This window comes from Poecilia formosa, unplaced genomic scaffold (genome assembly GCF_000485575.1).
Source record: "Poecilia formosa unplaced genomic scaffold, Poecilia_formosa-5.1.2 Scaffold7, whole genome shotgun sequence".
In the NCBI taxonomy this organism is placed as follows: Eukaryota; Metazoa; Chordata; class Actinopteri; order Cyprinodontiformes; family Poeciliidae; genus Poecilia; species Poecilia formosa.
In genome coordinates this window covers 1182009-1207860 of record NW_006799946.1, presented here as the reverse complement: position 1 = coordinate 1207860, position 25852 = coordinate 1182009, and the positions used below count along the sequence as shown (strand labels likewise).

General features: G+C 38.8%; 1 protein-coding gene and 1 long non-coding RNA gene across 12 annotated transcripts in view; one reads left to right on the top strand and one right to left on the bottom strand.

Moving 5' to 3' along the window:
- LOC103151000 (SRC kinase signaling inhibitor 1-like) overlaps positions 1-25852 on the top strand; it is a 107341-nt gene that overhangs the window by 37052 nt on the left and 44437 nt on the right. For 7 of the 11 annotated variants that reach the window (XM_016681036.1, XM_016681025.1, XM_016681041.1 and 4 more), the window contains one exon: positions 13362-13388. The exons of 1 other annotated variant lie outside the window; for it this stretch is intronic. In XM_016681036.1, coding sequence (XP_016536522.1) covers positions 13362-13388 — 27 coding nt within the window. Of the gene's footprint in view, positions 1-2828; positions 3212-3397; positions 3433-13361; positions 13389-25852 lie in introns of those variants that run through there. 3 more of the 11 variants (XM_016681063.1, XM_016681068.1, XM_016681065.1) reach the window with 3 other exon arrangements.
- LOC107838515 (uncharacterized) lies at positions 21-12434 on the bottom strand. Its single transcript, XR_001664596.1, has 3 exons — positions 12354-12434; positions 6318-6322; positions 21-34 (listed from the first exon to the last, which is right to left on the bottom strand). It is a non-coding gene; the product is annotated as an uncharacterized LOC107838515 (long non-coding RNA).

The window sequence follows — 25852 nt, the reverse complement described above, 5'->3', positions numbered from 1 at the left end:
CAAACCCGCAAAAATAATTAGGAAATCAATGTTTCTGGGACTGAGCCATGAATATTTTCTTGGTAAATCCTGATTGTGTAGCAAAGTTTTTCAAAGGATAATTCTGTGGCTGCTTTATCTTGAAATAAGTGGACCTATAGTTGTACCATTGGGTCTAACTAGGTGTAATGACACAAAACCTCACAGCGCTTTAAAGAAGCTGTGTTTATTTTGGATTTATGTATCCATTTGAGAAGTTGCAAAGGATTTTTGGGGAGTTAAGAACTCAATATGCCACTCCATCCTCCTGACAAAAACCCCTAAAAAAACAAAAACTAGCAACTCGCTTTACTGAAACCTTTAATTAGATGTTAAGCTCAGCATGATGTTAATTCATTAACTCTGAATCATGTAGAATATAATACCAGACCAAGTGTTTTGTAACCATATTTCTACAACGTTTTAAAAAGTGACAACAAATTTACGTCTAGAAAGTTAAATTTTGCAATTCAGAACGCATAGGAACCCTGCATAAAATGTACCCAAAATACAGGTATCGTCTTTGGAAAAGTGGTGGGAAGTTGTTTTGGAGTGCCTTAAAAAGTCCAAACAGTTTATTTTGTGATTGGATTTTCCTTAAGGACTTCTAGCTATGTTCTGGTGAGAAGCCTGCTGTTTGGAAGGGGGACTTTGGGGAGCTAACTTTGGGCTATCAGCTGAACAATAAAAATGAAACCACCAACTTTGCAGGGAGGGTAAAAGCACACATGCACAATAAACAAGGAGCAGAAGCAGAGCTGAAGGGAGCCTGTTAACAATACTTGCTTTGCCTCAATACCAACACACCTTTAAATAAGTTCCCCCTATTCCTCGCTCAGTTTCTACAGTTTCTTCGAAGCCTTATCAATTTACTCTTTTTAGTTTGTTACTCTGGTGATGCAATATGAATGAAAACAAAACAGTTGCTTCTTCCATCTTTATGTCAAGGACTCTTAGGTTTTGGATAGATTATTGTTCACTGCCGGTCGCACGATCCTGTTATGTTTTCAGTATCTGCTTAAACTCAAAAGGAAAAAAACGTTAAGGTTCCTGTGTGTGTACTCTGATGCAGTTTCATGTTCCACCATCTTAAGCGGAACATCATAGTGTCACCTTAAGGGGGAATTGAGCTCTTTCTGAGTGCCTTCTGTTTCCACATGTGGACATTTACTTCTGCTCCCTGAGAGAAGATGGCAGCACATCAGTGGGTCTTGGGTACTTACATGAGCGTATTAACTGGTGAGATGCCTGTGGGCCTTGAGACGGAGACCATAGCACCTTTATGACCTGCTGGAAGGGTCACTGATGGCCGTTCTTTTTGTTTATTATCAGAGAGACCGAGCAATAAAAAAGAAGGGGAAACAGATCCCAGAGATGTGGAGAGAAAACGTCTTGAGGTGAAATTAAATTCTCTGCCCTTTCACATCTTTATTTTCTTGGTATCTTTTACTCTTCAGCCATCAATCATCAGCTGCTCTGACTTTACATCTCAAGCAGAACTGCCTGACTCAGCTGTTTTATGTTTGCCTTAAAGGACTCTTCAGCAGTTATTTCAGGAAAATGGGCCCATTTCTTTCCATAGATTCAAACTTAACCCCCGGAACATTGTTCCTGTATTTTTGTTTTTTTTATTGACACAGTGAGACGATAAACAGTTTCTGACAGTCGTTGCCTCCTTGTTAAATATGTGGTGGTACGGCTTTGGGCTGTAACCTGGATGACTGACACAATAGGCTTTCATTTATTTCAAAAGCAAAGTTGCAGTACTTTTGGTTATGTAACACTTCACAAGATTAATGGAGATGGATGTTTTTTCTGCTCCTCTTTGCACAGTCTAGATCAATGGTAGTCTAACTTTTTCCAATGTAAATTCATCAAGTTAAAAAAATTACAAGGTCATTAATTTCTTGCTTTTTTTAAAATTTATCTCAATAAATGAAAGACTCATAACATTTTAGACTGCTTAGTTTTTTTTTTTTTCTTTTTTTTGTTCCACTACAGATGTTGGAAGTGATTGTGCAAAGTTTGATGGGACGTTTTAGACATTTAAAAGTAAAGTTTTGGTTACTGGTCCATGAATTGTCTCACATTTTGAAATCACAATTTTCCAGTTACAGTCCCAGTAACCAGTAGCAAGTTTACCTCTTTGATGGCAGAGCAGAAAAGGCTTTTTTTCCAACTCATTACGCCTAGTAAGTTGATTTATAAATAGTCTTGTCGTTGTTATGGAAACTTGTTGACCCCAAGATGGCGGTTGGTCAGTTAATCATTATAGATGTTTAAGAATTGCTGATAACGGCAGACCTATTGGCTCGTTGTCAGAAATGCATTTTCTTTAGGATTAGAAAGCTGACACTTTATTCTCTAATAACCTAGAAATTGTTGAGGTATCCTACCCTCAACTTACAGTTGCAAAATGTTAAAATAAAAAAAAGCTCTCTTCAACAATCTTTTTTTCTAATTCTGACAATTTCTTTGAATCCCCCAAAGTGAATAATTTTTCACATCCAATTGGATATACTTTAATTTCCTCAACTTTTTCCTCTTAAACAATGTCTCAAGACCATTTTGAGGGAATTGCATCTTTTCTGTTGGGTTCTTTTATTCTGCTTTTGCATTAAAGAAACGACTATGAAACATGTTTAGTTCTGCGCCCTCTGTCATTTCTCCATCTCATCTTTTTCTCTCCACCCACTCCGAGCGTTCCCCCCGTGCAACCTCTGCGCATCCGACATACACTATTTGTCTGTTTTAAAATAAAGAGGTGAAAACAGGTGGAGTCTGCTGTTGTCATGGCAACCCCCTGCTTCCCATATAAGGACACCGTGTGATATCATATGGCTGGCAACGAACATGCTGTACCAAGAGTGAGGAAGCCACTGCAAAGGAGAGAGGAATCGGAGCCAGAGGAGGAGGAGGACAGGGCTTCTTCATCGTTTCTTTTAGGGACAGAGGGGAGATAGAGAGTGACGGACGGACGGGTGGAGGAGGGGTCGGGAGACATGCTCAGTGCCTCTTAGGCGCTACTACCGGAATAAGCGAGGGGGGACTGGCAGATCCTCTGGGCGCGGGAATACACTGAGCCGCAGTGGAGAAGAAGAAGGGGGAAAAAAAGAAAAAGGAAATGGAGAGAGGGGAGGAAGAAGAGGGAGGCATGTGGAGCGTGAAGATGCAGAGTCACTAAGTGCAAACGGTAACTCTCTAACTTCCTCCTTCCATCCTTCAGGCGAGGCTTTCAACCAGGCTCTCTGTGACGGATGTGTTGCTGCATGATAGACGTGAATGTTTACCTGCCTCCTCCTTTCATTTTGAGCCGAAGCTTGACCAGTGAGCACACACTCCATCTCCTCCTGGTGCTGAGAGTAATCTGCCTGTTTTCAGGGGAGGGGTCCCGTTTCCTTCCATGCCAGGCAGGTGAGGGTCAGGTGTGTCAGAGCTGCCGCAGTGATTTGTATGAAGTTGATTGCAGAAATGCTTGTGTGCACGTGTGTAAGCAAAAAAATAAAGAAAAAAAGGGAAGCACGGCATGTGCGAGAGCACATGTGTGTGTTGGAGGCAAGGTGAAGTGTTGGTGAGGGAGGTGGGTGGGCACAAAGATGGCTACTTGGCATGCAGGTCAGGCATGCACATCTATCTGCCCAGCCCTTTCTCTCTACCTTTACTCCTGGATATCTCTATGATCACTCTTAGGTTTCTGCTCCAGAATCAGAAATTTTACAGGCGGTGATCGCTGAGTCAGTGTGTGAGGTTGGGGGTGTGAGGAATGTGCTTAATCTGGACGAGACCAGTAGTTTTATAGTCCAGAAAAAATATCAGATTGTTGGTGTGTTATATTGTTGGGCTGCCACTGTTTTTTTTTTTTTTTTTTGTCTTTTCAGTTTCTGGTGAATAAGCGAAGCGAGAGTGATTACGCAGTGCCCAGCCCTGTGTGACTGCTCAGATTTATATTAAGGATTAATGACACAATGGGTGCTTGACTTCACAATGATCAGCTGTTTGTTTCTGTCGCAGTAATAGTGAGAACCTCGGAGAAGTCTGATAATATTAATGGCCGTTTTCTCAGTTGTCTGCTTGTAATTATGGAGCAACAGTGTGGAACTGCTTCAGAGCTGAAGGGATGAAGCTGTAGGATACTGAGATTTCTAGTTTTTATATTTCAAGAAATTATTCATGACAGGGTTAGACCTCCTTTCAAAGTGTGGCAATATAATTAAATTTAACCAGGAACGATTTCCTTGAATAAAATCGCTGGCTAGGAGCTTTTTGGGCACATTATTCACTTCCCCCGTGCCTGCAAAGACACATTTTATTCTCATTCTAATAGTGAAATCAACCCTTTTAACATCCAAGATGCAGTGTGTAGCAGTCAGTGTTGGAATGAAGCAACTAATTAGCGACTTTACATAAAAACTACCTACCAGTACTTTTTCCATCTTCGTAGACCTTGGGAGTTTCTGTTAAAGAATTTAAATATACCGACCAGGTTTCTCCTAGCGGCCGCCAGTCTTGTTTTGCACAGTTTAAGGTTTATTGTTGTTGTTTTAATTATGTGAAAGACGTGGCATTCTGCACGGTGTTAATAATCATAATATTGGGGTGTAAGATGTGTAAAATGCCTACAGATTCCCCATTTTAAGTCTGAGAATCCTTTTACTAACATCAAAAAGTTGTACATTACTCATTTGTTTGTTTTGGGGAAAACCTTAATTTTTGTTACGTTTTCAGCAGAGGATTTCAAACATCTGTGTTGTGCTTCAACAGCATTATCTGAGGAGATTCATTGTCTAATGTTAAGCCTTTTGAAATGGTTTTGCGTTCCACTACCAGCTCCATTTGAGGGAATAAGTTTGATTGGTATACAGTCATATCAATAGTTGATAGAAATCTATTTTATCCATTATGAAACTTGCTGCGTAAAGGTATTAAATTGTGTAAATGTGGTGTTAAAGTAAAGAACTCGGATTCAGGCTGGTTTGAATAGCCTGAATAAATGAAATCATCATTTGGAAGCCGTTTTATTTCAAAACAGAAGAAAACTGTCAGAGGCACATAAGTTTTCATAGCACAGAATAAGACTCTATTCTTCTACTCAAAAATGCAACAAAGTGGTTTAATGTTATGTCTGGTCAGACCTGAAACTTTGAAAATGTTTTACTTTATGGCACATAAAGGAGCCCATTTTGATTGATCACAACTTAATAAGCAGCTCTTAAATGTCTAATTAAAAACCCATGAAAGCACATTTTGCTGAGTCATCAGCTCAGTGAACTGAACACAACCAACATCAGACAGGAATTATAACTTAGTCTTTCAGGGTTCCTTCAAAGTTTGGTAAAGTTTTTTTTTCCTTAGATTTTTTTCATATGTGAATTATTCATTTTTACATGAATATGAAATTTCTGCATTTCTGAAAAATAGTCTTTTTACACTGTCAATGTAGATGACCTGCCTTTTGTGTATTTTTCCATTCCATTGATTATTCTACTTACTGACAGAAAAAACAAGTAAATGCTCATCTACTTTAAAATGTGTATTAAATGACCAGTTTGCTGATTTTGACCACTAACTGCTCTCAAGGCAGTGGCAACCCTGAATTGGGTAAATTTCTGCAAACAATGAAAATACAGTGTATATAATAAAATCTATTAGAGATTTGACAAGTTCACAAGTATTTCACAAGTGTAGATTTTGAAACAAAGCTGATGTTCTAAGTTTTTCCACATGACACAGAAACGGCCCTTTACTGTTCTCCATAATCAGATGTCCACTTCATTTTGCTTCGTCACTTGAGAAGCAAACGGATAATAAGCAGCGACTAGTTAAATGCTTTGTTTGCAAATGTCCAGAATGTTACAAATACTGATTTAAAAATCTAAAAATCAGTCTGGACTTGGAAATGAAAAATGTGTAAGACCCTTTACACATCTTAAGAGTTTGCATACCAGTTTTCCCTTGGGATGTCAATAATAAAACTGAACTGTTTATTGCCATAATATACACTTTAAAACTGTAGCTCACCAAGCTCACTCATTCTTCAAATTAGAAATGCTTTCATTTTAAGGCAAACTATAAATATCAGATTAAAAATCTTTTATTTAAAGCAGAGTAAGATCAGGTGGCATCAGCTCTGCGTTCTGGTTTATGGGGCTGGAAAAAGGCCCAGAAGCCCCATAAAGCATATGAATCTGGGTCACTGTAGCCAACAGGCCTGTTGAGGTTACATCCCATATTCTAGTTCCTTCACCAACTCAATCAGCGAAATGTGAGAAATTTTAATCTTAGATTTCAGTAGAGAAAACAAAATCTACTGGGCATTCTGGCTGCTCCCCGAACAGCTGTAAGTTAAGTTAGGTTGGGGACTTGGGGTTGAATTTTAGAACTAATTCTGACAGAATTTATTGAAGAAATGTTTTCAGATTTTGCTCTAAACTGCACTGCAGTATTGAAATTACTTTAATTCGCAAACCTGACTATTGGATGTTTTTTTGCAGCTTTATCAAATGTTGGGTGTGTTCATGTTTTTACTTGCCTTATTTATTCACTTTTGTTTGAATTATAGTGTCAGGTGTTCCTCCTGAAGTCATGAATACTTAATGCTGTGTACAGGAATGTGGAGGAATTCTCTATCTCCAATGCCAAGCTCAATGTCTGTGCTTAAAGCTGCAGCTAAAATCCTCTGAAATGGTGTGTTGTGACAGACATTTGTAGATTTTCTGACTCGTTTGTTCGAGACTCTGCAAACAAAGATCATACATGATGAGTGAAGCTTGCAAATGTAACAGTAGGTTTGGTTGGAAGCACTTGGTAATTGAAGTGGGGGAAACTAGAACTTGTGTATTCCTTGAAAATTATTTAAATATTGTGCTGCAGGATGTTGTAGAACGTGTTTTTATAACTCTCTTGGTGTTTTGAAGTGTTGCTTGTTCGTTTTGAGTTTTTTTGTTTCATTGAAGGCGCATGAGTTGTTTTTGTTTTCTGCATTCTTTAAACTTTTTATTCAAATCAGAGTTGGAGCATCAGCCAACTTTGCTCTGATAATGACCGACAAAGATGACTTTCCCTAAGATGCTGAAGATAACGGAGTAGTTGAAATACCAGCAAACTGATATATATATATATATAAAATTTATTTTTTTTAAAGGGAGCAAAATGTAGATTTTTCCTCCATACCCATCCATGACTGTGCTCCGCTTCATAACACCAACATAATTTGAGGAGAATAATCTTAGATTTCAGGGGACGGGCTGGTGACTGTAGGATAATGATTCTGTAGGAAGGACAGGAGTTGACGCTGTTACACAAAGAACAGTCTGTGCCTCAAAAAAGCCCAAAGGACTTGTAATTGGTTTCAGGAAGATGCAGAATCTCCATGCCCCACTGCACATCAATGCGAAGAGGATGGACAGTGTGTCTAGCTTCAGATTTGTAGGCACACATATCTCAGGGGATCTGACATGGACAACAAACAAAACAGCGTTGGCGGTGAAGGCACATCAGCAGCTGTATATCCTCAGAATGCCCAGAGCAGTAAATCTGCCACAAACCCCCTTGAAGACTTTTTACTGCTGCTTTGTTTAAAGCATCCTCTCTTGATACTGAATACAACTATACAGCAGATGAAAAGCTTCTAAAAATGCCTGAACATCAACTCTCAGCTTCTGACTGGACATTCTGTAGCTTTGTGCTTTTTTCTTTTAAAGTCTTGGTCTTGTCTCTGTCTCAAATGCGTTTTTATTCAGTCTCATCTCTGTCTTGGACATGAGGGGACAAACAATTTTTTTTTCTCAAAATCTGTGAAGATCACAGTTGCAACATTTTTTTCCCTAAAAAAAAAAAAAAAACAACCTTTAAAATGTTGGTGCTGCCACCTGTTGCCCCTGCATGCTAAGGACAGGGTGATGAGAGGATAGTGAAAACCAGTCACTTCAGTTCAGTTGATCAGGACAGATGTTCTGTCTGTACAACCAGAAAGAATGCTGAGTGAGATGAATCGTCCACCTCTGCCTGTTGCCCCCACTCACTCTGCCTTTACCTAATGCTAAGTGCATTAACTCACCTAGAGTTATACGGTCTCCAGAGCTGTCTGGTTTTCCTGTTTAACTTGTTACTGGCTTGTCAGACTTATTGGACAAGTGTTGTATGTAGCTGAGGACTGGCTTACGCACACGTCTGCGTTCCCCTCGATGCTGTGGCAGTGCGTTTAGCTGAAACATTTAGGTGTCGCAACCAGTTAGCTTTACTGTGGGCAGATTTTCTGTAAATGTTTGAAGCAACAATCATTATGGCCTTAGTGGCCATGTGAAATTCAAGAGTGGACCACAGGGCAATAGAGCAAGATGGCATTTTCCAATGCATCACTGTTTACTTTACATCATGAGGATGCACTGATGCATGTGATTTATAGCAACAGTATGAAAGATGGGGAGAATGCAGGCCAGAAGAGGCAATGTGATTGAGTGGACCATATTCTGCTGGGAAAACTTGGGTCCTATTATTTTGACATGACCTACCTCTCAATTATTTGAGATGATGTACACAATTTCAATATAAACTTTTCTTCTTAATGGCTGTGGTCTACTTCAACAGGATAATGCAGCCTGCTACAAAGCAGAATGGCTTATGGACCACAACAAGATGTTTTAGGTGTTGAATTGATGTTGAAATGCCCCGGCTCCGAATCCATTTGATCAGTTAGATGTTTTGGACAAATGAGTCGGATCAATGGAGGTTCCACCTCTCATCTTCCTGCACACAAAGGATCTGACAGGGGGTCGTAATTTGTCTCCTGATTGTTCTACACTGTTGCAGGTGCAGAATTTCATATTCAGTACTTCATCTTTCTTGCCATGTAATCTTGAATTAATGAAAGTAAATGGAAGATAATTGACTGTATTGTAGGCAGCTGGGCGCTGCAGATGACTTCTCTCTTTGCACAGTAGATCATCATTGACAGATAGATGTATTCCCTGCAGGCTTACCACGTAGCAAGCTTGCAGACAAGTCGACCGCAGACGTCCACAGAGAGCCTTCCCCTGATTACATCTGAAACTTGGCTCCAACACAGTCTCAGACGTGCAACACCTACGTAATCTTTAGAAGTAGACCGTTAATCAAGTCCAGATTTATTGTTGAAAGAGCCTCAGTTGAGTCACAGTTCAGTGCGGTAGCTAGATAAATGCTCAGAAAAGCATTTGTATAGAAAAGGGAGCAAAGGAGACCAATAAAAATACTTCAAATTAAAGACGGTAAACACATTTCCAGAATGGAGAGTTTGTATGAGGCATTGTTTGACTGACTTTATGTAATCTGCTTTGAATGCAGGATTTACAATGCATCTTGTTTCACTGGAAGAACTAACAATCACCATAGACAAGCAACAATGGATGTAATGAACTCATTGATCTTTTCAAAACCAGTGAGGTTTTGAAAAGAAACTGTCGCTGCAGTAGATTACGACGTTGTTTACTTAATTCTGCTAGATTGGGTTGCTTTTACTAAATAAAGATTTAAACACCTTAGAGCATTGATCAGGCACTCCAGCCATCAGAGGCAACTTTTTAGGTGTGCTCCTGGTCTGAATTTCTAAATCAATTGCTTCCACAGCGTGTGGTTAAGTTTTATAATGGTCCTGGTATTTACCTTATTTGATTCCAGTGTGTTGAAGCAGAGATCCACATGAAAGTTACAAGATGCCTGCCCTGAAGGACAGGGCTTCGAGACTTCAGAGAACAGTCTCTGGTATTTTTGTTTGTAAGAGCAGACTACAACTCTGATCTCAATCCTCGATGTGACACTGAAGAGATGTCTCACTTGTGACTCTTTCTGTTTTCAGGAAGATTGGACTTTGTTCCTCACAGAATAGATGCTTAAGGCTCCATCTCTTATGGGAGTTGTCCGTGGTTCTGAAAAAGCCCTATGATTGTGTTGCGTAGGTCAATCTGCAGGATTGCCATAGGAATATGGCACACTGGTTCAGACTGTCCACATTCTCCTGTAATGAACAGTTTCATCCTAGGAGTTTTGGCCACAGTCACAGAGAGGAAGATGTCCTCTGCTTTTTTGCAGAGGATGTTCTGTTGGTGTCTTTACATGCAGGAGTCATTTGCAGCATGGTTAAGAATTATTGCCTCCAAATTTGAACCATGGTTCAATTGGAAAAGGTGGCATGATCGCTGCGGGTCGGATTTAAGGCTGCTTCTGAGTTCAAGTTCCACGGATGAGTTCAAGTACCTTAATGCATTGTGCACTGGTGAGGAGGGCAGTGAGAGATGGCCGGACTGTGCTAGGAGTGATTTTCTAAAGAGGAAACAAAGTTAAAAGCTGGTGCTCCAACTGAAGCTATATCATGTTTTGCTTTCAATAATATTATACCTCTTATTTTGCAGTGAGCCTGCTGGCATTGTCAGTTATTCTTCTCACTTTTGTGAAAACGTAAAAAAAGCAACGTGAAGCAATATGGTTTTGAATATCTTGTGGGTTTAAAGATTGACATTTTCAAATTTGTCTTAAGCCATTCACAAAAAACGAAAAAAGTGCAAGGTCATGTAGCTCATTTGGATATGTCCAGTGCAGTCGAATTACGAGATGAACATTTTGGCTTCTTTCCATTTGAAATGAAAACTCCAGCTTCTTATTTAGGCTTGTGCACATTGCTTTGATCCTGCTCCTGGGTCCACAGCAGCCTCCTTTGCATCAATGGACCATAAGGCTGGTCTGTGGAGCTGTCTGGGCCTGCATCATTAAAATGGGCATCAAGTCGCTGCAAATGTTGATTAACTGCTAGAAGCCATTACACGCAATTAAATTTCTATTACAATGGCAGCGATGGATGACGTAAGTTAATCTGGCCATCATCACAATAATTCTAACATGACTTTCCCACCCAGAAGATTGTTGGAAAACACTCTTATTTGTTGGTTTGCTGACATAAGCAGATCTATCGTGTGGCCATTCAAATGGTAAAATGTGAACATGTTTTAGTTTAAATGTTTTACTTTTAACACCAGATCAACCAAGACATATTATTCTGACCATAAGAATCCATCTCAGAAATTCTTGAGTAATTGTGATCAGTGGCTTTGTCTTGAGCATCTTTGATATTGTGACGACTGAGGCAGTTTGTGAGTTTGATTCCAGCCTCTCCTTCCTTATGTTGATGTGCCCTTGAGCAAAGCCCTAACCCTCAAGTAGCTCACTGATCTGTGTATCAGCTGTTAAGTTTTGTCAGTGTAACTGAGTGAATGTGACATGAACACTTTGAGCGATTTTTATGACTATAAAAGTGTTTAAGTGGAGTCCATTTATCACATCACCTGCTCACCTTAAGTGACTTTACAGCTAATCAAGAGAGTGACTTGTTTTTCCTTTAAAGGTGTTCCAGATGGTGAACACATTTAATTAGGAAAGTCACATGTGCTAACTGAGATGCACTCAAGTGTTTTGATGGAGTAGCTCATTTTTTACTCACCAGCAATTTTTTTTAACCCATGAAGATGATTGACAGAATCGGCCTTATCTGAATTCACACTTCTTACCATTTAGTTTCGCTGTCAGTGTTTCACCTTTCCAGTTCAGAACAGAATGAATTCAGCCTTTATATCAACTTGTATCTAAGATCAAATATGCATTCACTATTTATCGCATGGGGCCATAAGTAGAATTATTTCAGTCATTGTTGCTTAGCTCTTTTCAGGGTCTTATAAGTGCTGTTAACCGTACTGTAGAAAGTTATTAGCAGATTAATTTCCCTATGCACTTATTATAGGGGTTTATTCTGGATTAAGGTATTCAGCACATGAATCAATCTTTATAATCATAGTTGTCAACAAATTTGATTTACAAAAGCCAAAATCTATACAATTAGTCTCTTAAAGCACCACCTGTTGAGAAATATTAACACAAGAGTGGATCTGTTTCAAAGCTCAAGGTTTAAGGCGCTGATGTGGGAAAGTCCAAAAATGCTTTATGTTGATATCAACAGACTCTCTGTTATCCTGTCTCCATTCAAAAGCTAAACTGCAACAAGATTGTCTTTAAAATATGGGCATCACTGACTTTATTGCCCATTAAAAAGCTTCCATTAGCCGTCGTCTTGGCAGATCTGCTGCTCTTCTGTCACACCAGCCCTCTGCCTATCCTCCTTTACTGCAGTATGATCCTTTCTATGCAGATCCAGAGCATCATTGCTTTGGCCGACTTTCTCCTAACAACAACTTAAGATGTTTTGCTGGTGTATCTTTTGTAATCCAGATCATTTTTGTTACTTCTAGAGAACATCTTCAGTTTCCTGTTATTTTGAGTTATACCATTTCTTTCATTCTGAATAGCTAATGTACACGTGTTACGTCCACCAGGCTCGTGTGATGGGGTAACATTAAAAGGAGACCACACAAGGATTTAGTAACTTAATGAAAATAGAATTTATTAAATTATATTAAAGAAATAACCCTGAAAACAAAGAATACCTGAAATGAGAAACCAAAATAGATTAAAGCAGAACCTATAAGTGACCAGAAATAAGCAAATGCTAAACAAACCTAACAAATCTCAACCAAAAGATACAAACCAAACCAAATGGGGTTCTGAGGAGAGAGAGAAGGAAAAAGCCCCCTGACTGCTGCATGCCTGGCAGTTTTAAAGCTGCAGAACACCAATTAGGGCAACACGCATCACCTGCAGAGACCTGTCTGCAGAACCCTAAAAGGAAAAAAGGGCAGAGACCCACTGAAGCTGTAACATGTTTTCTCAAAATTTATTTTTTATTTTTTCTCACTAAAACCTAATTGGCATGTGAATGGAAGGAGTATATGCAGCAGAAAATATTAGTTTTGCAAAATATCTGTGTTTCTGTGTATGTCTCTATCAGAGCCAGACTAGCTTTGTGTTGTTTTTAAACTATCAGGGCGAGTGGTAGCTTTTTTTTTTTTTTTTTTTAGAAGAGGGAGAACAATTGTCCTCAAGGACCTCATCTAGTCTATACATTACCTGCATAGAAATGAGCAATAAAGACTAGGTTTTATTACACTTTTTTTGAGAATTCTCTTGTAAACTTATATAAACTTAACAAATATTCTTTGATGAAAAGTGGTGTTGACCTGCTGAGGCATCTATCTTTTTGTCTTTTGTCCAGTGTTGTTATCACTTGCATATTTTCACATGGAAACTGAGTAACAAAGTCAGATTTTGGATCTAACCATCTCTTGTTTTGGTCATTCTTTCTTGGTGTGGTATTTACAGCTTGATACATGAACACAAAGTCTCACACTCTCTACCCTGTTTCTCCCCTTGTGCCCCCCTCCCTGTCCCTTCTATCTTCTTTCCTCTTTGTTTTTCTCCCCCCTTAGCAACAACCAAACTACTGGAGCTTCAAGGTCAGTGCTGGTATTGTATTTGTGTTGCAGCGTAAATCTGTGCCTCTGTTCGAATTTGTCTCTTAATAGGATAACTCCATTGTGTTTTTTGCATGCCTGCTTGCCTTTTCTCCATTGCATTTAGAGCTGGTCACATTGTTGGCACACATGTTTCTGCTAACTGTTTTAACTCTTGCATTACATACTGCTAAAATCAGCTTTTCACATCTTTGGTAGACTTTAGCCATACAATCTTTCTTTTTTTATAGATTGTTCTTGCATCTAACTCAGTATTTTCTGCCTTTTGTAATAAATTACTAGTGATGGCAAATATTAAACACAACATAATTGTAATAAACTATATTGAGGGACTTTGTTGCAACGGCTTAGAGTCGGTCTACATGCACCAGCTCTGAGTTGATAATGGTACGATTAGGCGTTAAAAAGCAGTCCTGTGAAAAATGGTTCCCAAATAATAAATGTCTTTTTAGCCTTTTTTTCCACACTCTACATTTTGTGAAAATTATTTTGGTATAAAAAACAGATACCTGACTAAATGCAAGCTGCAGTTTTCAAATGATTTCATCTATTAAAAGAACAAAAGCTATACAGAGGAACCTGGCTATGTATTGAAATTTAATTTACCCCTTTGTTAAATCATACCCAAGTCAAATGGCCTTGCCCAGCCACAATTGGTGCCAGACATGTATAACCACTTTCACAGAACTTGTCTGACATGAAAGATGTCACAACACATTTCCCTGATCTAAATAAATAAAAATTAGATGAGAAATAGACACTAGACTAAATCATTTTCAAGGTTTTAGATTTCCACCAGAGACAGGATCTAATAATCCAAATAATTGCCAAAATAACATCTTGATTACTGAAACAACATATTGTATGGAATAAAATGTCTTATGACATCTGGCAAAAAAAAAAAGACTAACAACTAACTCTTCATAAAAAAAACTGTCATAGTCAAACATGGTAGTGGTAGTGTTTTATTTATCTATTTGTGTGTTTATTTATGGGCATACTTCACTTTATGGGGACCTGGATAGCTTGCATTAATTGATTGAACAGTGAATCCTGCTGTCGGCCAGACAATCTCTTTTAGCATTTTCTATGAATCATCACCTGAAGATGAAACTGACTTGGCTTATGCAGGAAGGCACAATACTCCAAACAGTGGAAACGTCAAAAGAACTTCGTAAATATCCTTTTAGTCATTTTAAACATAAACTCTAGGATCATTAGTTAAAACTACTTTGTGGACATCCAAGATGGTTGGATATTTGACCTGGTTGCCGAACTGTCACCCTCAGATGAAAGAATATTGGGTTGGATGTTCAGGAACCTGCAAAGCTGAAGATGAAGGAAAAAAAAAAAACACCAGCATTGTTGTCCACAATGAAGCCAGTTTAATGTCACTGTGGCCTGAGACAGAGCTGACAAAAATTAACACCTTCAAGTTGAGAGAGAGAGAGAAAAAAAAACAGGGATTGAGCTGTTTGGTCATAGTGAAAAGTGTGTTGGGTCAAGCTGTAATAAATGTCAACATGGTGATAGTATTATAAGCTGTGGTGCTGTTTTGCTACACTTGTGCATAAAAATGGAGAAAGTGACCTAAAAATTTATTTTTCCCTTGTAAAGTCGGCTTCATAATTAAACTGCGACACAGGTGGATTGTCCAACAGGAAAATTGTAACCAAATATGGTTGTAACACTTAAAATTTTGTATTTTTGGTTTTAACCAATTCACATGCATTGATGCTGGAAATTCATGACATAACACAAGAAATTTCAAATGTCATTTTGTCAGAGCTTGTTACATTCAGCGCATCCAGAAAAATAAAGTTTGAACACTAGGCTAAGTTCACAGGTAGATTTAATGTTTTTCAAGATATATGAAGTTGCTCTGTCAAAACGAAAATCTTAATCTTTAATGCACTGATTAGTTATTTAAAGCAGTATTTTGTGGGTCTGACCTCTGTTTTGGAACAGATGTTAAGAAGCGCTCTTCCTACCACAGCCAGTTAAGCTGATGCTTGTATTTCCACTTTGCGCTGAGTTTTGGAGAGATCCCAGAAAAATATCTAAGGGAGCTCGGCTCTCATCTCTGCTAAAAATAACGTGGCTGGTTCATTATTTACGGACAGACAAGATGAGACGGGCAGAAAGTCTGAAAACGAAACTCCACTGAGAATTTAATCAATTTAAAAATAAAACGCGCCCACATAGGCTTGGCTGCATCTGATTTTAATGCATTAATACTAAGTACTGTGCAAAGGACTTCGGTCTCGAGTCAATTTATATATAGTTCTTTGGGCTTTTTTGATTTTTGTTTAAAGGTTATCATTGAACTTTTAAAGATTTTTCACACAATTCTGGTAATTTACCTTACTTACGCCATTTGTGCGAAGGGAAAATGCAAAGTTCTGAACCTTAAACATGATGGATTTGAGTATGTATTAATCAAACTCTTTAAAGATCGAGCTGCACAATATTAAATGCAAATGGTAAAGGAAACTGATTTTTCTTTTTTTTCTTTTTTTTCCAGAAAAATTAGCTTTGATTAACAGTTGATTAATTGGGTTAAAAACTGATTTGCAGAGTCAGCCCTAGTCTTGATGCATCCTAAATTTCATCTGACATTTCACCCAAATGAATTATAAATCAATGCCTTCAGATGCTGTCTGCATCTGCTGTGCATCCATCACATTTTATGCATATTTCTAGCACATTAAAGGTGTAAAGTTGCATTAAATGTGTCTCATTTGCGAGTTTGAAGGTGTTTAGCCCTCGGGGTAATTGCACTTGGGGTTTGATTAGCTAAGGATGAGCTCTGTGCCGCCCCAAGAGCATAAATGGAGACAGCTGTGAACGTCAGTCAGCGGGAAGAAGTTATTCATGCCCTCATCCTTTCATTGCTAATTTTAATGCAATCTTGACTCAATTACACAGTTTAGTCATTGACAGAAAATGTGGGAGACGGGATGAGTTGAGTTGAAGCCAACTTCACGCCCACTCCGCTACAAACACATGGTCTGCATCCAGGATCTTTGAATCACTTCCATGCTTCTCAGAGTGTGGCCTCACTTTCAAGATTGGCATGGAAATGCTGTAAGAATATGTGATGAGTTTATCCTAAAACATTAAGATTTTTGTGCTACACTTGGAAGTGGTTTTACCTTTACACAAGGATTTTATTAGATCAGTCAAAATCAGATGAAGATTTGTTGTGGTATGAGCTTTGCATCCAACAATATAGCCATTAAAATATTTCAGTTTGAAATATTTTTAAACTAGCTGTCAAAAACGGCAAGTTTGGTGGTTCCCAAGTTGCACTTAATGCCTAAAAAAAAAAAGATTTGAATTGTATAGCTTTCCTGAAATCCCTGTCTCCTTTCAGAGCAGCAGCAAGTTGGCCGATGTCTGCAAAGACATGTACAGATCTGTAATTCATAAAAGTCTCCACCTTCGTGCGATGTTGTACAGCACCTGCTATCATACGGGCTTACTGCAGCTCTCTTTAACCATAAAATGACTAGATGCCTAAATGCTTCTCGCAGAGCTTCTGCTGACGTGGCGGATATAAACTCTGCCGAAGGATTTTCTGTGATGGAACAAAAAGGAAAAACTGCTGCTTTGGGATTAAATGGGATGTAAAATGTTTGCTGGAACTAGCATTAAAATGTCAAAGGATAAGGCAGAGAGAATAAATCCAAAGCCAACAGTGAATGTATCAAACCACCATCCTCTGTTTGTTCTGTATAACCTCTTATTTCTCCCCTTCAGCTTGAACCTCACTGCAGCTCTAAAATATCAACCCTTTTCAAAGTTTATACAACTTAAGTAGGCAACAGGACAACAGTACATGCTGAACATGGATATAACACAATATTGAATACAAGCAGTACTTGTTATTGCAGTATTGTTGTTCCCATAAGGATTTTGGATCAACATTCTGTACAGTTGCTTTACCAGATGTGGTTGACATAATGGGATTACATTATGAATGACTAAAACTTGACAAACCACCACAGCAAGTAAATTATGACCATTGTATTGTTATCCTCTACTTTTAAATCAAAATGTTGTTGGTTCGGCAAAGTTGTCCTAGACTGGTTGTATATCTTAACCAGCAACAGAAAGACGTGTTGGGATGGAAGGCCAGAACTCCTCAGGTCATGGTTTGCAACCAGATGGACTGTTCCTTCCAGATTAGGGGTCAGATTTTGCCATAAGCTGAAAAGTTCAACTATCTTGGAGTGGTGTTCATGGTTACTGATGGGAGGAAGCAGGCGATGAATATATGGACTTCATCTGCACCACTGTGTTGATCAGCTGAGTGAAGAAACGACTGAACCAACAAGTATAAAACTCTTGACTTTTGCTGTCCATCTTTGCTCCTGCTCTTATCTATGGTCAGAAGATGTGGATCATCACAATGTGACCTCAAGTGACTGAATGGAGATTTCTTTTTGAGTAGCTGGTTCACCCTAAGATAGTGAAGCGCTCCACAGATGCTCACAATAGAGCTTCTCTGCTTCGAGAGGAGCAGTTAAGGTTGTTCAAAAAATTTGATTAGGATCCCTCTTGGGTGCCTTCAATTGGATTTGTATATATTATTCATAAAATATAGTGACATATCACACTACGTACATGAGTTTCTGTAGGATTTATTTGTTTCCAAAAACAAATCTCCACAAAGTGGTTATTTTAAGTAAACTCATACCTTGCTCTTGATGTTTTCATCGAGTGGTTTTTGCAAAAGGCTAGATTAATAGTTGTTTTCTTCTTTTTTTGATGAGATTCATTTGTCGTTCAGCTCCTCACATTTCAATTTAGTTCCTGTTAACTGTTAAACTTACAGAAAAATGTAAGTTTGTAAAAATATTTGACATCGTCATGACTACAACATATCCCTGATAATATATTAAGTGTTGATTGTTCTTTACAGAAGTTATCAAAGTGGCACAATCTGATTAAAATCTATTCAGACATTTTCTAAATCTTCTGCCATATATTTATGTATAGGGGCTGGAAATGGCAAATTTGTGAATACAACTTGATTGTTTTCTGCAGACACACAAGTCATCTAATCTTTAAGCTTTGTAAAAATTAGATGTTGTTTGCAATTTAGTCACTTCTAAATTTAGCAGACAGTATCCAGAGTCTTTTGATATATATTCTGCTCTATGGAATAAGTAGAATAAGCACAGAATTGTATTTTTTTTATTATTAAGCTCTGAGAATTATAAGCAGAGAAGTAAAAGACTCCTCTGTTGAAAACCTGATTCGGCGAGCAGGGCTTGAATGTAAAATGAGCAAATCAGAGTTTGGAAATCCTTATCTCTGTCCCCCGCAAAGAAACGTTTGCTTCTCAAACCAACAAATTGCCTCTTTTTACACTGATACAGTTTTTCTCTGTTGAAATGTATTATGCATGTATTTATTGTGATGCCCATAGTTATGGAAATGTATTTAGATTGCAGCCAGGGCAAAAAGCTTGATTTTGGAAGACCAGCACTGTTTATAACATGCTGCTAGGCCAAGTGTGGACAGAGCAACCAATTGTGCTGCTGGCCTTACAAAAAGAGAAAAGAATAATTTGTCCTCTTTTCAAGTGAAGTATCCGACATTGTTGCTAAAGATTTGTTATTCAGAAATAAATCAATGAAACAAAGTCTTCTGTTCCTGAATTTCCTTGATTAGTTTTAACTAAACATTTTCAGTAGGAATATTTATTTATTTATTTTTTTACTCAAATGTCTAGTACATTACAATGGAAACTGTCAGAACCATATAGAAAACTTAGTCTGGTAAAGTTTACAAATTTTCAAAACGTAACAACTTCCGTCAAAGTGGACGAAGCTGGGGTGGGTGACCAACTGTGGTGATGAGCAGAGGGGGTTAAGCAGGGGCTGTGGTCAGGACGAACGGATCCCGCTAGCAACATTTAGTTTTCAAAAAAAAAAAGGCAACCGGCAACAACTCGAACTTTTTTGTGTTAACGGAGACTTTGGTGATGATACTTATAGCACCTGTTCTGACTGAGCGAGCAGCAAGTTCTGCCGTGAGTCCTTCCTGCTTCCTAAGCTCTGCAATCAGTCTCACATACTCATCTTTTAGCGAAACTGCCAGCAGTCGGAGTAGAGGGAAGCCACATTCCACTTCATGTTCACAATGAAAATGAATCGCGCGTGAAAAGCTGAAAAAGGCCTTTGATCAATGCTCAGCCACACTCGAAATACCAACTACTGACTCACTATGAGGCGTCTCTGAGTGAGATGGCTTTATACCCAAATGCAGGGCTGTGACAGACATAAACCAAGCTGTACAGTTGTAACCAATGTGGAACGTTTGACTGCAGTAACCACGGTTCACTTGGATGGTTTCAGGCCAAATTTTGCAGTGTTAAGCAAATTTGCACAAAAACGCAAAATATGCCACCCGTAACCTGCTCTTCCCTAGAGCACCCTAATTAGGGGCAAGAGCATTTGTTTCGAGAGATTGTAGGGCTCAGCTCAAATTTATAGAGATAATCTGCATAGAAAGTTGGTTTGGGCTTCAGCTGGTCTTTAAATATTCCATGAAACCTATTTTTTTTTTTTTTTTTTAATGCCACTGTAAACCTAATTCCTCCTAGATGTTACCTCGGTTCTTAAGTCTTGAAAGTCTTGAGATACTTGTGCAAAACAATGTTTATGGTGTAAAAACTTAAATCTGAGGTAACAAGGGCTTTGATCTGAGAAAAGAGTGCAAAATGGTCGCTTTTTTCACTGCCCTTATTGGTGCCATTTGCTTTGCGAGTCGGACACTGAGAGAAGAAGAGTAGATTGTGGACACAGAGGATGGGCAAAAATGGAGCTAGTGTTGCTTGAATATGCACAGAATTAATTCATGGCTTTAGTCAGAGGTGTTTTCTTACCCCTCTGTTATGTACAGTGGCAGATTTCTGTTTACCTTCAGCTGGTCACAATAGCTTATGCTGTCATTCTTCCAGTGTCCACCCCCTGCTGCCCGCATTCTCCCCTCCCCTCTGTTGCTGGTCTGCAGCTCATTTAGGTTTGGTTATCACTCTCCTTCCTCCCTGAGAGCCGGGGAGTCTCTCCTTCTTACTGATGCAATAGAAACCCCTGCAGCAGAGCACCGCTGAGCTCATGTGGGTGAGGGTGTGCGTCTGTTTAATAAATAGTCCCCGGTTATTTTCCTTTTGATGTTGCCCTGCTTCTCTGGCTCACTAAATTCACACAAACGGTGGTGGCACGTTTTGTGCACAAACACATACGTTATCAAACGGCTGTGCCGTAACGACTGTGGGCTCACGTTAATGCATACATGGACCTGCAGTGGCCATGGAAACTGAAGGTGGATGGATTATGCAAATATTGCAAGAGCATTTTAAGACTCGCACTCACGTGTTCTCCTGCATCCTGAGGCGAGCGGTGGGGATTGTCAGCTTGTCCACAGGGGTGAGCAGATTCAAACAGGCGCCTGTAACGGCTGCTGACAGCGTCAAAGACACAATAGAGCAAAGTGCTGCATAATTCTCTCCCTTTCTTCTCTCCCAGCCGCACTTGGGCAAACATTATTGCTCCATTTTTAACATCTCTATTCTTTCCGTCTGGAGTGGCTGAAGTAATCACAGCCTATTGTCTTCTGTCTTTGCCTGCATATTCAATTCAGAGGAATTTACAAAACTGTGGGCTCAGATAAGGGAAGGCATCACCAGTAGTCTGCTTATTCACCAGTCTTCTTCATGTTGGAGTAAACCCTGAAGGAGGCGGCTGTTTGATTTTAATTCTGCTTGTTGCAGTAAAAAGTGACACAGCAGAGTAAATCATTCAGGATTAAAATACTTTGCTTCTCAAAAGTGATGACAAGAAGGACTTTTTCTTTTGGAGACTGTCATTACAGTACCGTTTCACGTGATCCAGAGCTTTTAGGCCTTATTGTCACTATAAATTTGTCCCGCAGCTGAATAAAGTTATTTTATGTTTACCAAGCTGTGATAGTTTGAATCCTAATTTAAATGACAAGTAAAACATTTTTATCTCATTATTGTGCTTTTAATCTCTGTTTGGGAATCGCCTTTCCAGCTATGCATAAAACCATAACGATTGCCATCAGGAGTTTGAGGATGCATCCTGTTTTTGAGATAAGATTATACAAAGTTTTGGGTTTGCAAGAATAATGGTGGCAGTTGTTAGGATGGGATGGCAGAGCAGGTTGGCTGCAGACCCCGAGGTGGCCGTTTCAAACCCCACTTCCTTTTGTCCTCTCTGGGGATAATCGGGAGTTGCTTCACGAAGGGCAAGCCCACATCTGCCAAGTCTGTGTGCACGCAGCTGTGAAGTGTGGAAAGTTGCTAGCTGTGGCAACCCATAGTAGAAGGTTTTAGAAACTATTTTTCATTCTATTTTTATTAATAAAAATTCTGAGTAGAGTCCACATATTCTTGCGGCTGTCTTTTAGTTAAGATTTAATATTGTAAGCCATCTTACTTGCAAAACATTTGAAGGAGCACTTCTAGGATCTGCACTCAACCTCTGCCCTCCTCTTAAAGTTTACTAAATGGTACAAGACAGGCTAAAAATCAAAAGTAACAGATAAAAACGGTGGTATTTCCACATTATGAAGTATTTTGACTTTCGTGTCTTTTGTACCATATCTCTAGCTGATAATAATCCTAGTAAAACTCTCCTAAGGTGAAATTAAAACTGCCAAATATTCACCCCAATTTCTACATTTTATCTTTACTGATATTGGTAAGAGCTCACCCCATGTAGGCTCAAACTTTTAGTTTCAGGCACAACATGAAAACCACTTGGGAAAATCCTGAATTGAATAAGCTTTTGTGTCCTTGCTTTTATTCTTACCAGTAGTTCTTTTACAGTTCCATTTAGTAGCGCAGCTTTCAGGGTAAAGTGGCAAAACACCACAGGGGTTGTGGTGATTTTGTGAAAGGCTTTTGGAAAAAAATTTTTTAGTGTTAATTGTTCATATGTTTTATTTATTTTTTGTTTTTTTCATCATCATGGAGCAATTCCAACTAGAAGCAATGAGACATTTTTGACATTTTTAGAGACTGTTTTATCTGTTCCCTCCTCCATCTCAATGTTCCAGCTCACCAACTAATGGTTCATTCTGTTCATTTCTGTACTTTTATGCATTATTATTAAGACCATGGTCAATGAGCATTAGAAAGATTCATCCTTTAACAGTAAAAGCTGGTAGCTGGTTCTTAAGAGAGTCTTTGGTGGTTGATAATCTGACTGAAAATCTGCACATCCTGTATAAGTCAGTTTTTATTGCTATCTTTTGCTAAATTGGTCTCTGCTTCCATGCCAACATATACACATGCACAAGATTGCTTTGTCTCATGCTCTCCACATACACACAATCCCCCTCCTCCCCCCGCACACTCTTAAAGGAGCACTGTACCCTCATGTTGTTGTTAGTCGCTCTATCAGATCTTTTAGTTAACTGAATCAGGCTGACTCAAAACTATGGACAAGATGGCCAATCTGGCATAATTCAATACTCTTGACTCTTACTGTAACTCCCTCCCTTTGAATGAGAGTGCTGCCATCCTAAAACAGACCACTTCCATCAGAGCAGAAACCGTTAATCACAGGATGAAGCTTTGTATTAATTAGCATAGACCCTTCCTGTAATCCTCTGTTTCATTCCACTGGGTAGGATCATGATGTGCTGCGACACCAACCACTCAAGACATTACTGCTGATGACTCCAGACACAGCTAGTGCTTTTCAAAAGCACCCCAGCAGTGGCTCTGTGTTCTTACTTTCTAAAAATAAGCCCATAGTCTGTTTTAGACTGAGGAAGGGTCAAACTGTGAGGAGCCGAGTCTAGCAGGAAGTGAGAGATGGGAGCAGCAATAAGAATCAAGTTGGTTATTAAAAATAAATGGCCCTTGAAGACTCCTGGGTTTACAATGATTCACTTTATTAGGATGATTAGTGTCACCAAGTCAGAAGTCAGTCAATGGCGAATTTTAACCATGAAACAAGACATCTCGATCGATTTGAGACACTTATTGATCCCACATTGAGGCAATTCATGTCACAGCAGCAAAAAAGGGACGCAAAAAACAAAATATAATTTAAGATATGAGACTGAAAGCTATGCACAATGTAAAAAAAAGAGAGAAAACTGTGATATTGTATCACAACACCAATACAATTGGTGTATTCACACCACCAATACAATGATAGTTGCATAGATGAGAGGTTATGGAGGCAATAATGTTAAGAAGTAGTACAAAGCAACTTATTGATTTGTACTACTTCTGCATAACACCTACACCACCAGGTTGTTGTAGGTGTTACGCAGTCAGACATCAGTTGGTATGAATGAGCTGCAGTATCTTTCCTTCCTATGTGGGGTGTAGTAATCTGCTTCTGAAGATGTTCCTTAAGACAAAAGAAAACGCATTGATTTGATAAAGTCTTCAAGTCATCAGAGGACCAAAGGTTTCATTACTACTACTAAATGCAAATTTTGCATTTGTGCAGTACAAGTAGATTAGAAAACAGAGCTCCTTTTGATGACAATCAAGCAGAACCAATCAAAGAGGATCTGTAGATGAAAACTTGACCAGATAGTGCTCCAGAAGATCAGTGGTCAGGATAAACTAGTCAGATTCTCCATTTAGTCTCCATCCTTGTTTAGCTTCTCTCATTTATATCTTCATATTAGGTTTTTCTCAATCTCCAAATTTTAAGGACTGTTTCTGAATTCACTTTCATTGCAATAGGAACCTTTTATCGTTTTAACCTCCCCACTGATAAATATTTTACTAATAAACTGAAAAGAGAGGATTTGCTAAGATAATCTACATAAAACATACACTCTTTATTCGCCGTTTGATTTTTCAATCACTTCTGATGACTTTGTAGACTGATTTGTAGATTCTTGAATTTAAAATACTGCTTGAGGCTGTTCATTTTTTCCTGGACATGTTGAGGGACAGGAAAATTCCCCACAAACTCCAAACTTATAGGTTACTAAAAAAGCAAACAAACCCCCCCCCCAAAAAAAAACTGAATCCTTCATGTTCTTCACTGAACAAGAGTGTGGAAATGCATTAGTGGACATTTTGAAGCAGTTCTACATTGATGCTACGTTGAGGGAGAGAAAATGTTAGGCTGCAACAACAGGGAATCTGATCCCATCTGTTCAGCTCCATTACAACATCATGGCAAGTTGATGTTCTTCTCTGACAGGAACACAGAGACGGGACGGTGTGTTTGTATCAGTGGTGTCCGGTTGGATGGGCATGTTTTAGATCTCCAGCGTGTTGACACAGGAATGTCTGCTCACTGGTGGGTTTGCTGCTGTCGTTTGCCTTCTTATGGACACAAATTCAACAAAGTGAGATCAGGAAGAGTGTGTCTGTTCTCGTGTGTTTTCTGTTTTGGTTTGGTGCATTTAAAAAAAAAAAATGCAATCAGCCAGAGATCGGTCAGCCAATTGGCTGAGATCAGTGATTGGCAGGTTAATTAGTTAAAATTTTGTTCATTTTATTTATCAACTCTCACTACTTTAGCAACTTCTTGAGTTGCTGAAAACCTGATAGATGTTAGGAAGTTGCACATTGATTCAGAAGTAAGAATAATCTCACAAATGTATCACTTTATGTGGAATTCAACCTGTATGAAATTATATTCTCATGTATTTTAAGCAATTAAAATATTCTGAAAGGCAGGTCAGACCTCAGAAAACTGGAAATTAGTGTCGGTCAGGAAGAACCTGATTGGTGGCTCTTATGTTTTAATTGAATCTCAATCTATTAAGAAAAACTAAAAATGACTGAACTCATTATTTGCAAAACAAGTTGTCTCTCCTTGAAGCAGTTCACAGTACTTGTGGTGTCCTTTATAAAGGATGTGACTGGAACAGGTTCCATGTAAAAAAAAAAAAAAAAAAAAAAAAAAAAAAGGCTTCTCGGCCCTAATGGCAGCGTTTTCGTCCCAGTGAGATGTATCATCTCCAACTCATTCATATGACTGCTGCCGCCGCCCTTGAGCTGTTCGACTGTTGATATGATGCTTGGTGGAAAATCTCTATTCCCCAGCCTAACGAGGAGAACCACACAAGTGTTTTCTTCCTCTAAAAGGCTTAAGAGTCCAAAGACTACAGGCTTCCCCAACTGGCACTGTGCTGAGGCACGTGGCCAGAGTCACTCAATGGCGCTTGACTGCCATCTGCCAACACTGCCAGGTCTGTTGAGCAGCAATCAAATGGTTGAACTTGTAAGAATGATTCTTTTCAAATAAAACATTTAAGAGTATCCTTTCAGAAAGTGTTGGCCAAATTCACACTTAGTCTTGAGCATTTGTATTCGGTATCCTTTACTCCAAGTCAAATTAAATGCTAAATAAAAGGCATTAGTTGTTGTTTAGTAGTTTTATTTTTAATATAAATACATTTGTTTGGAGAACAAATATATT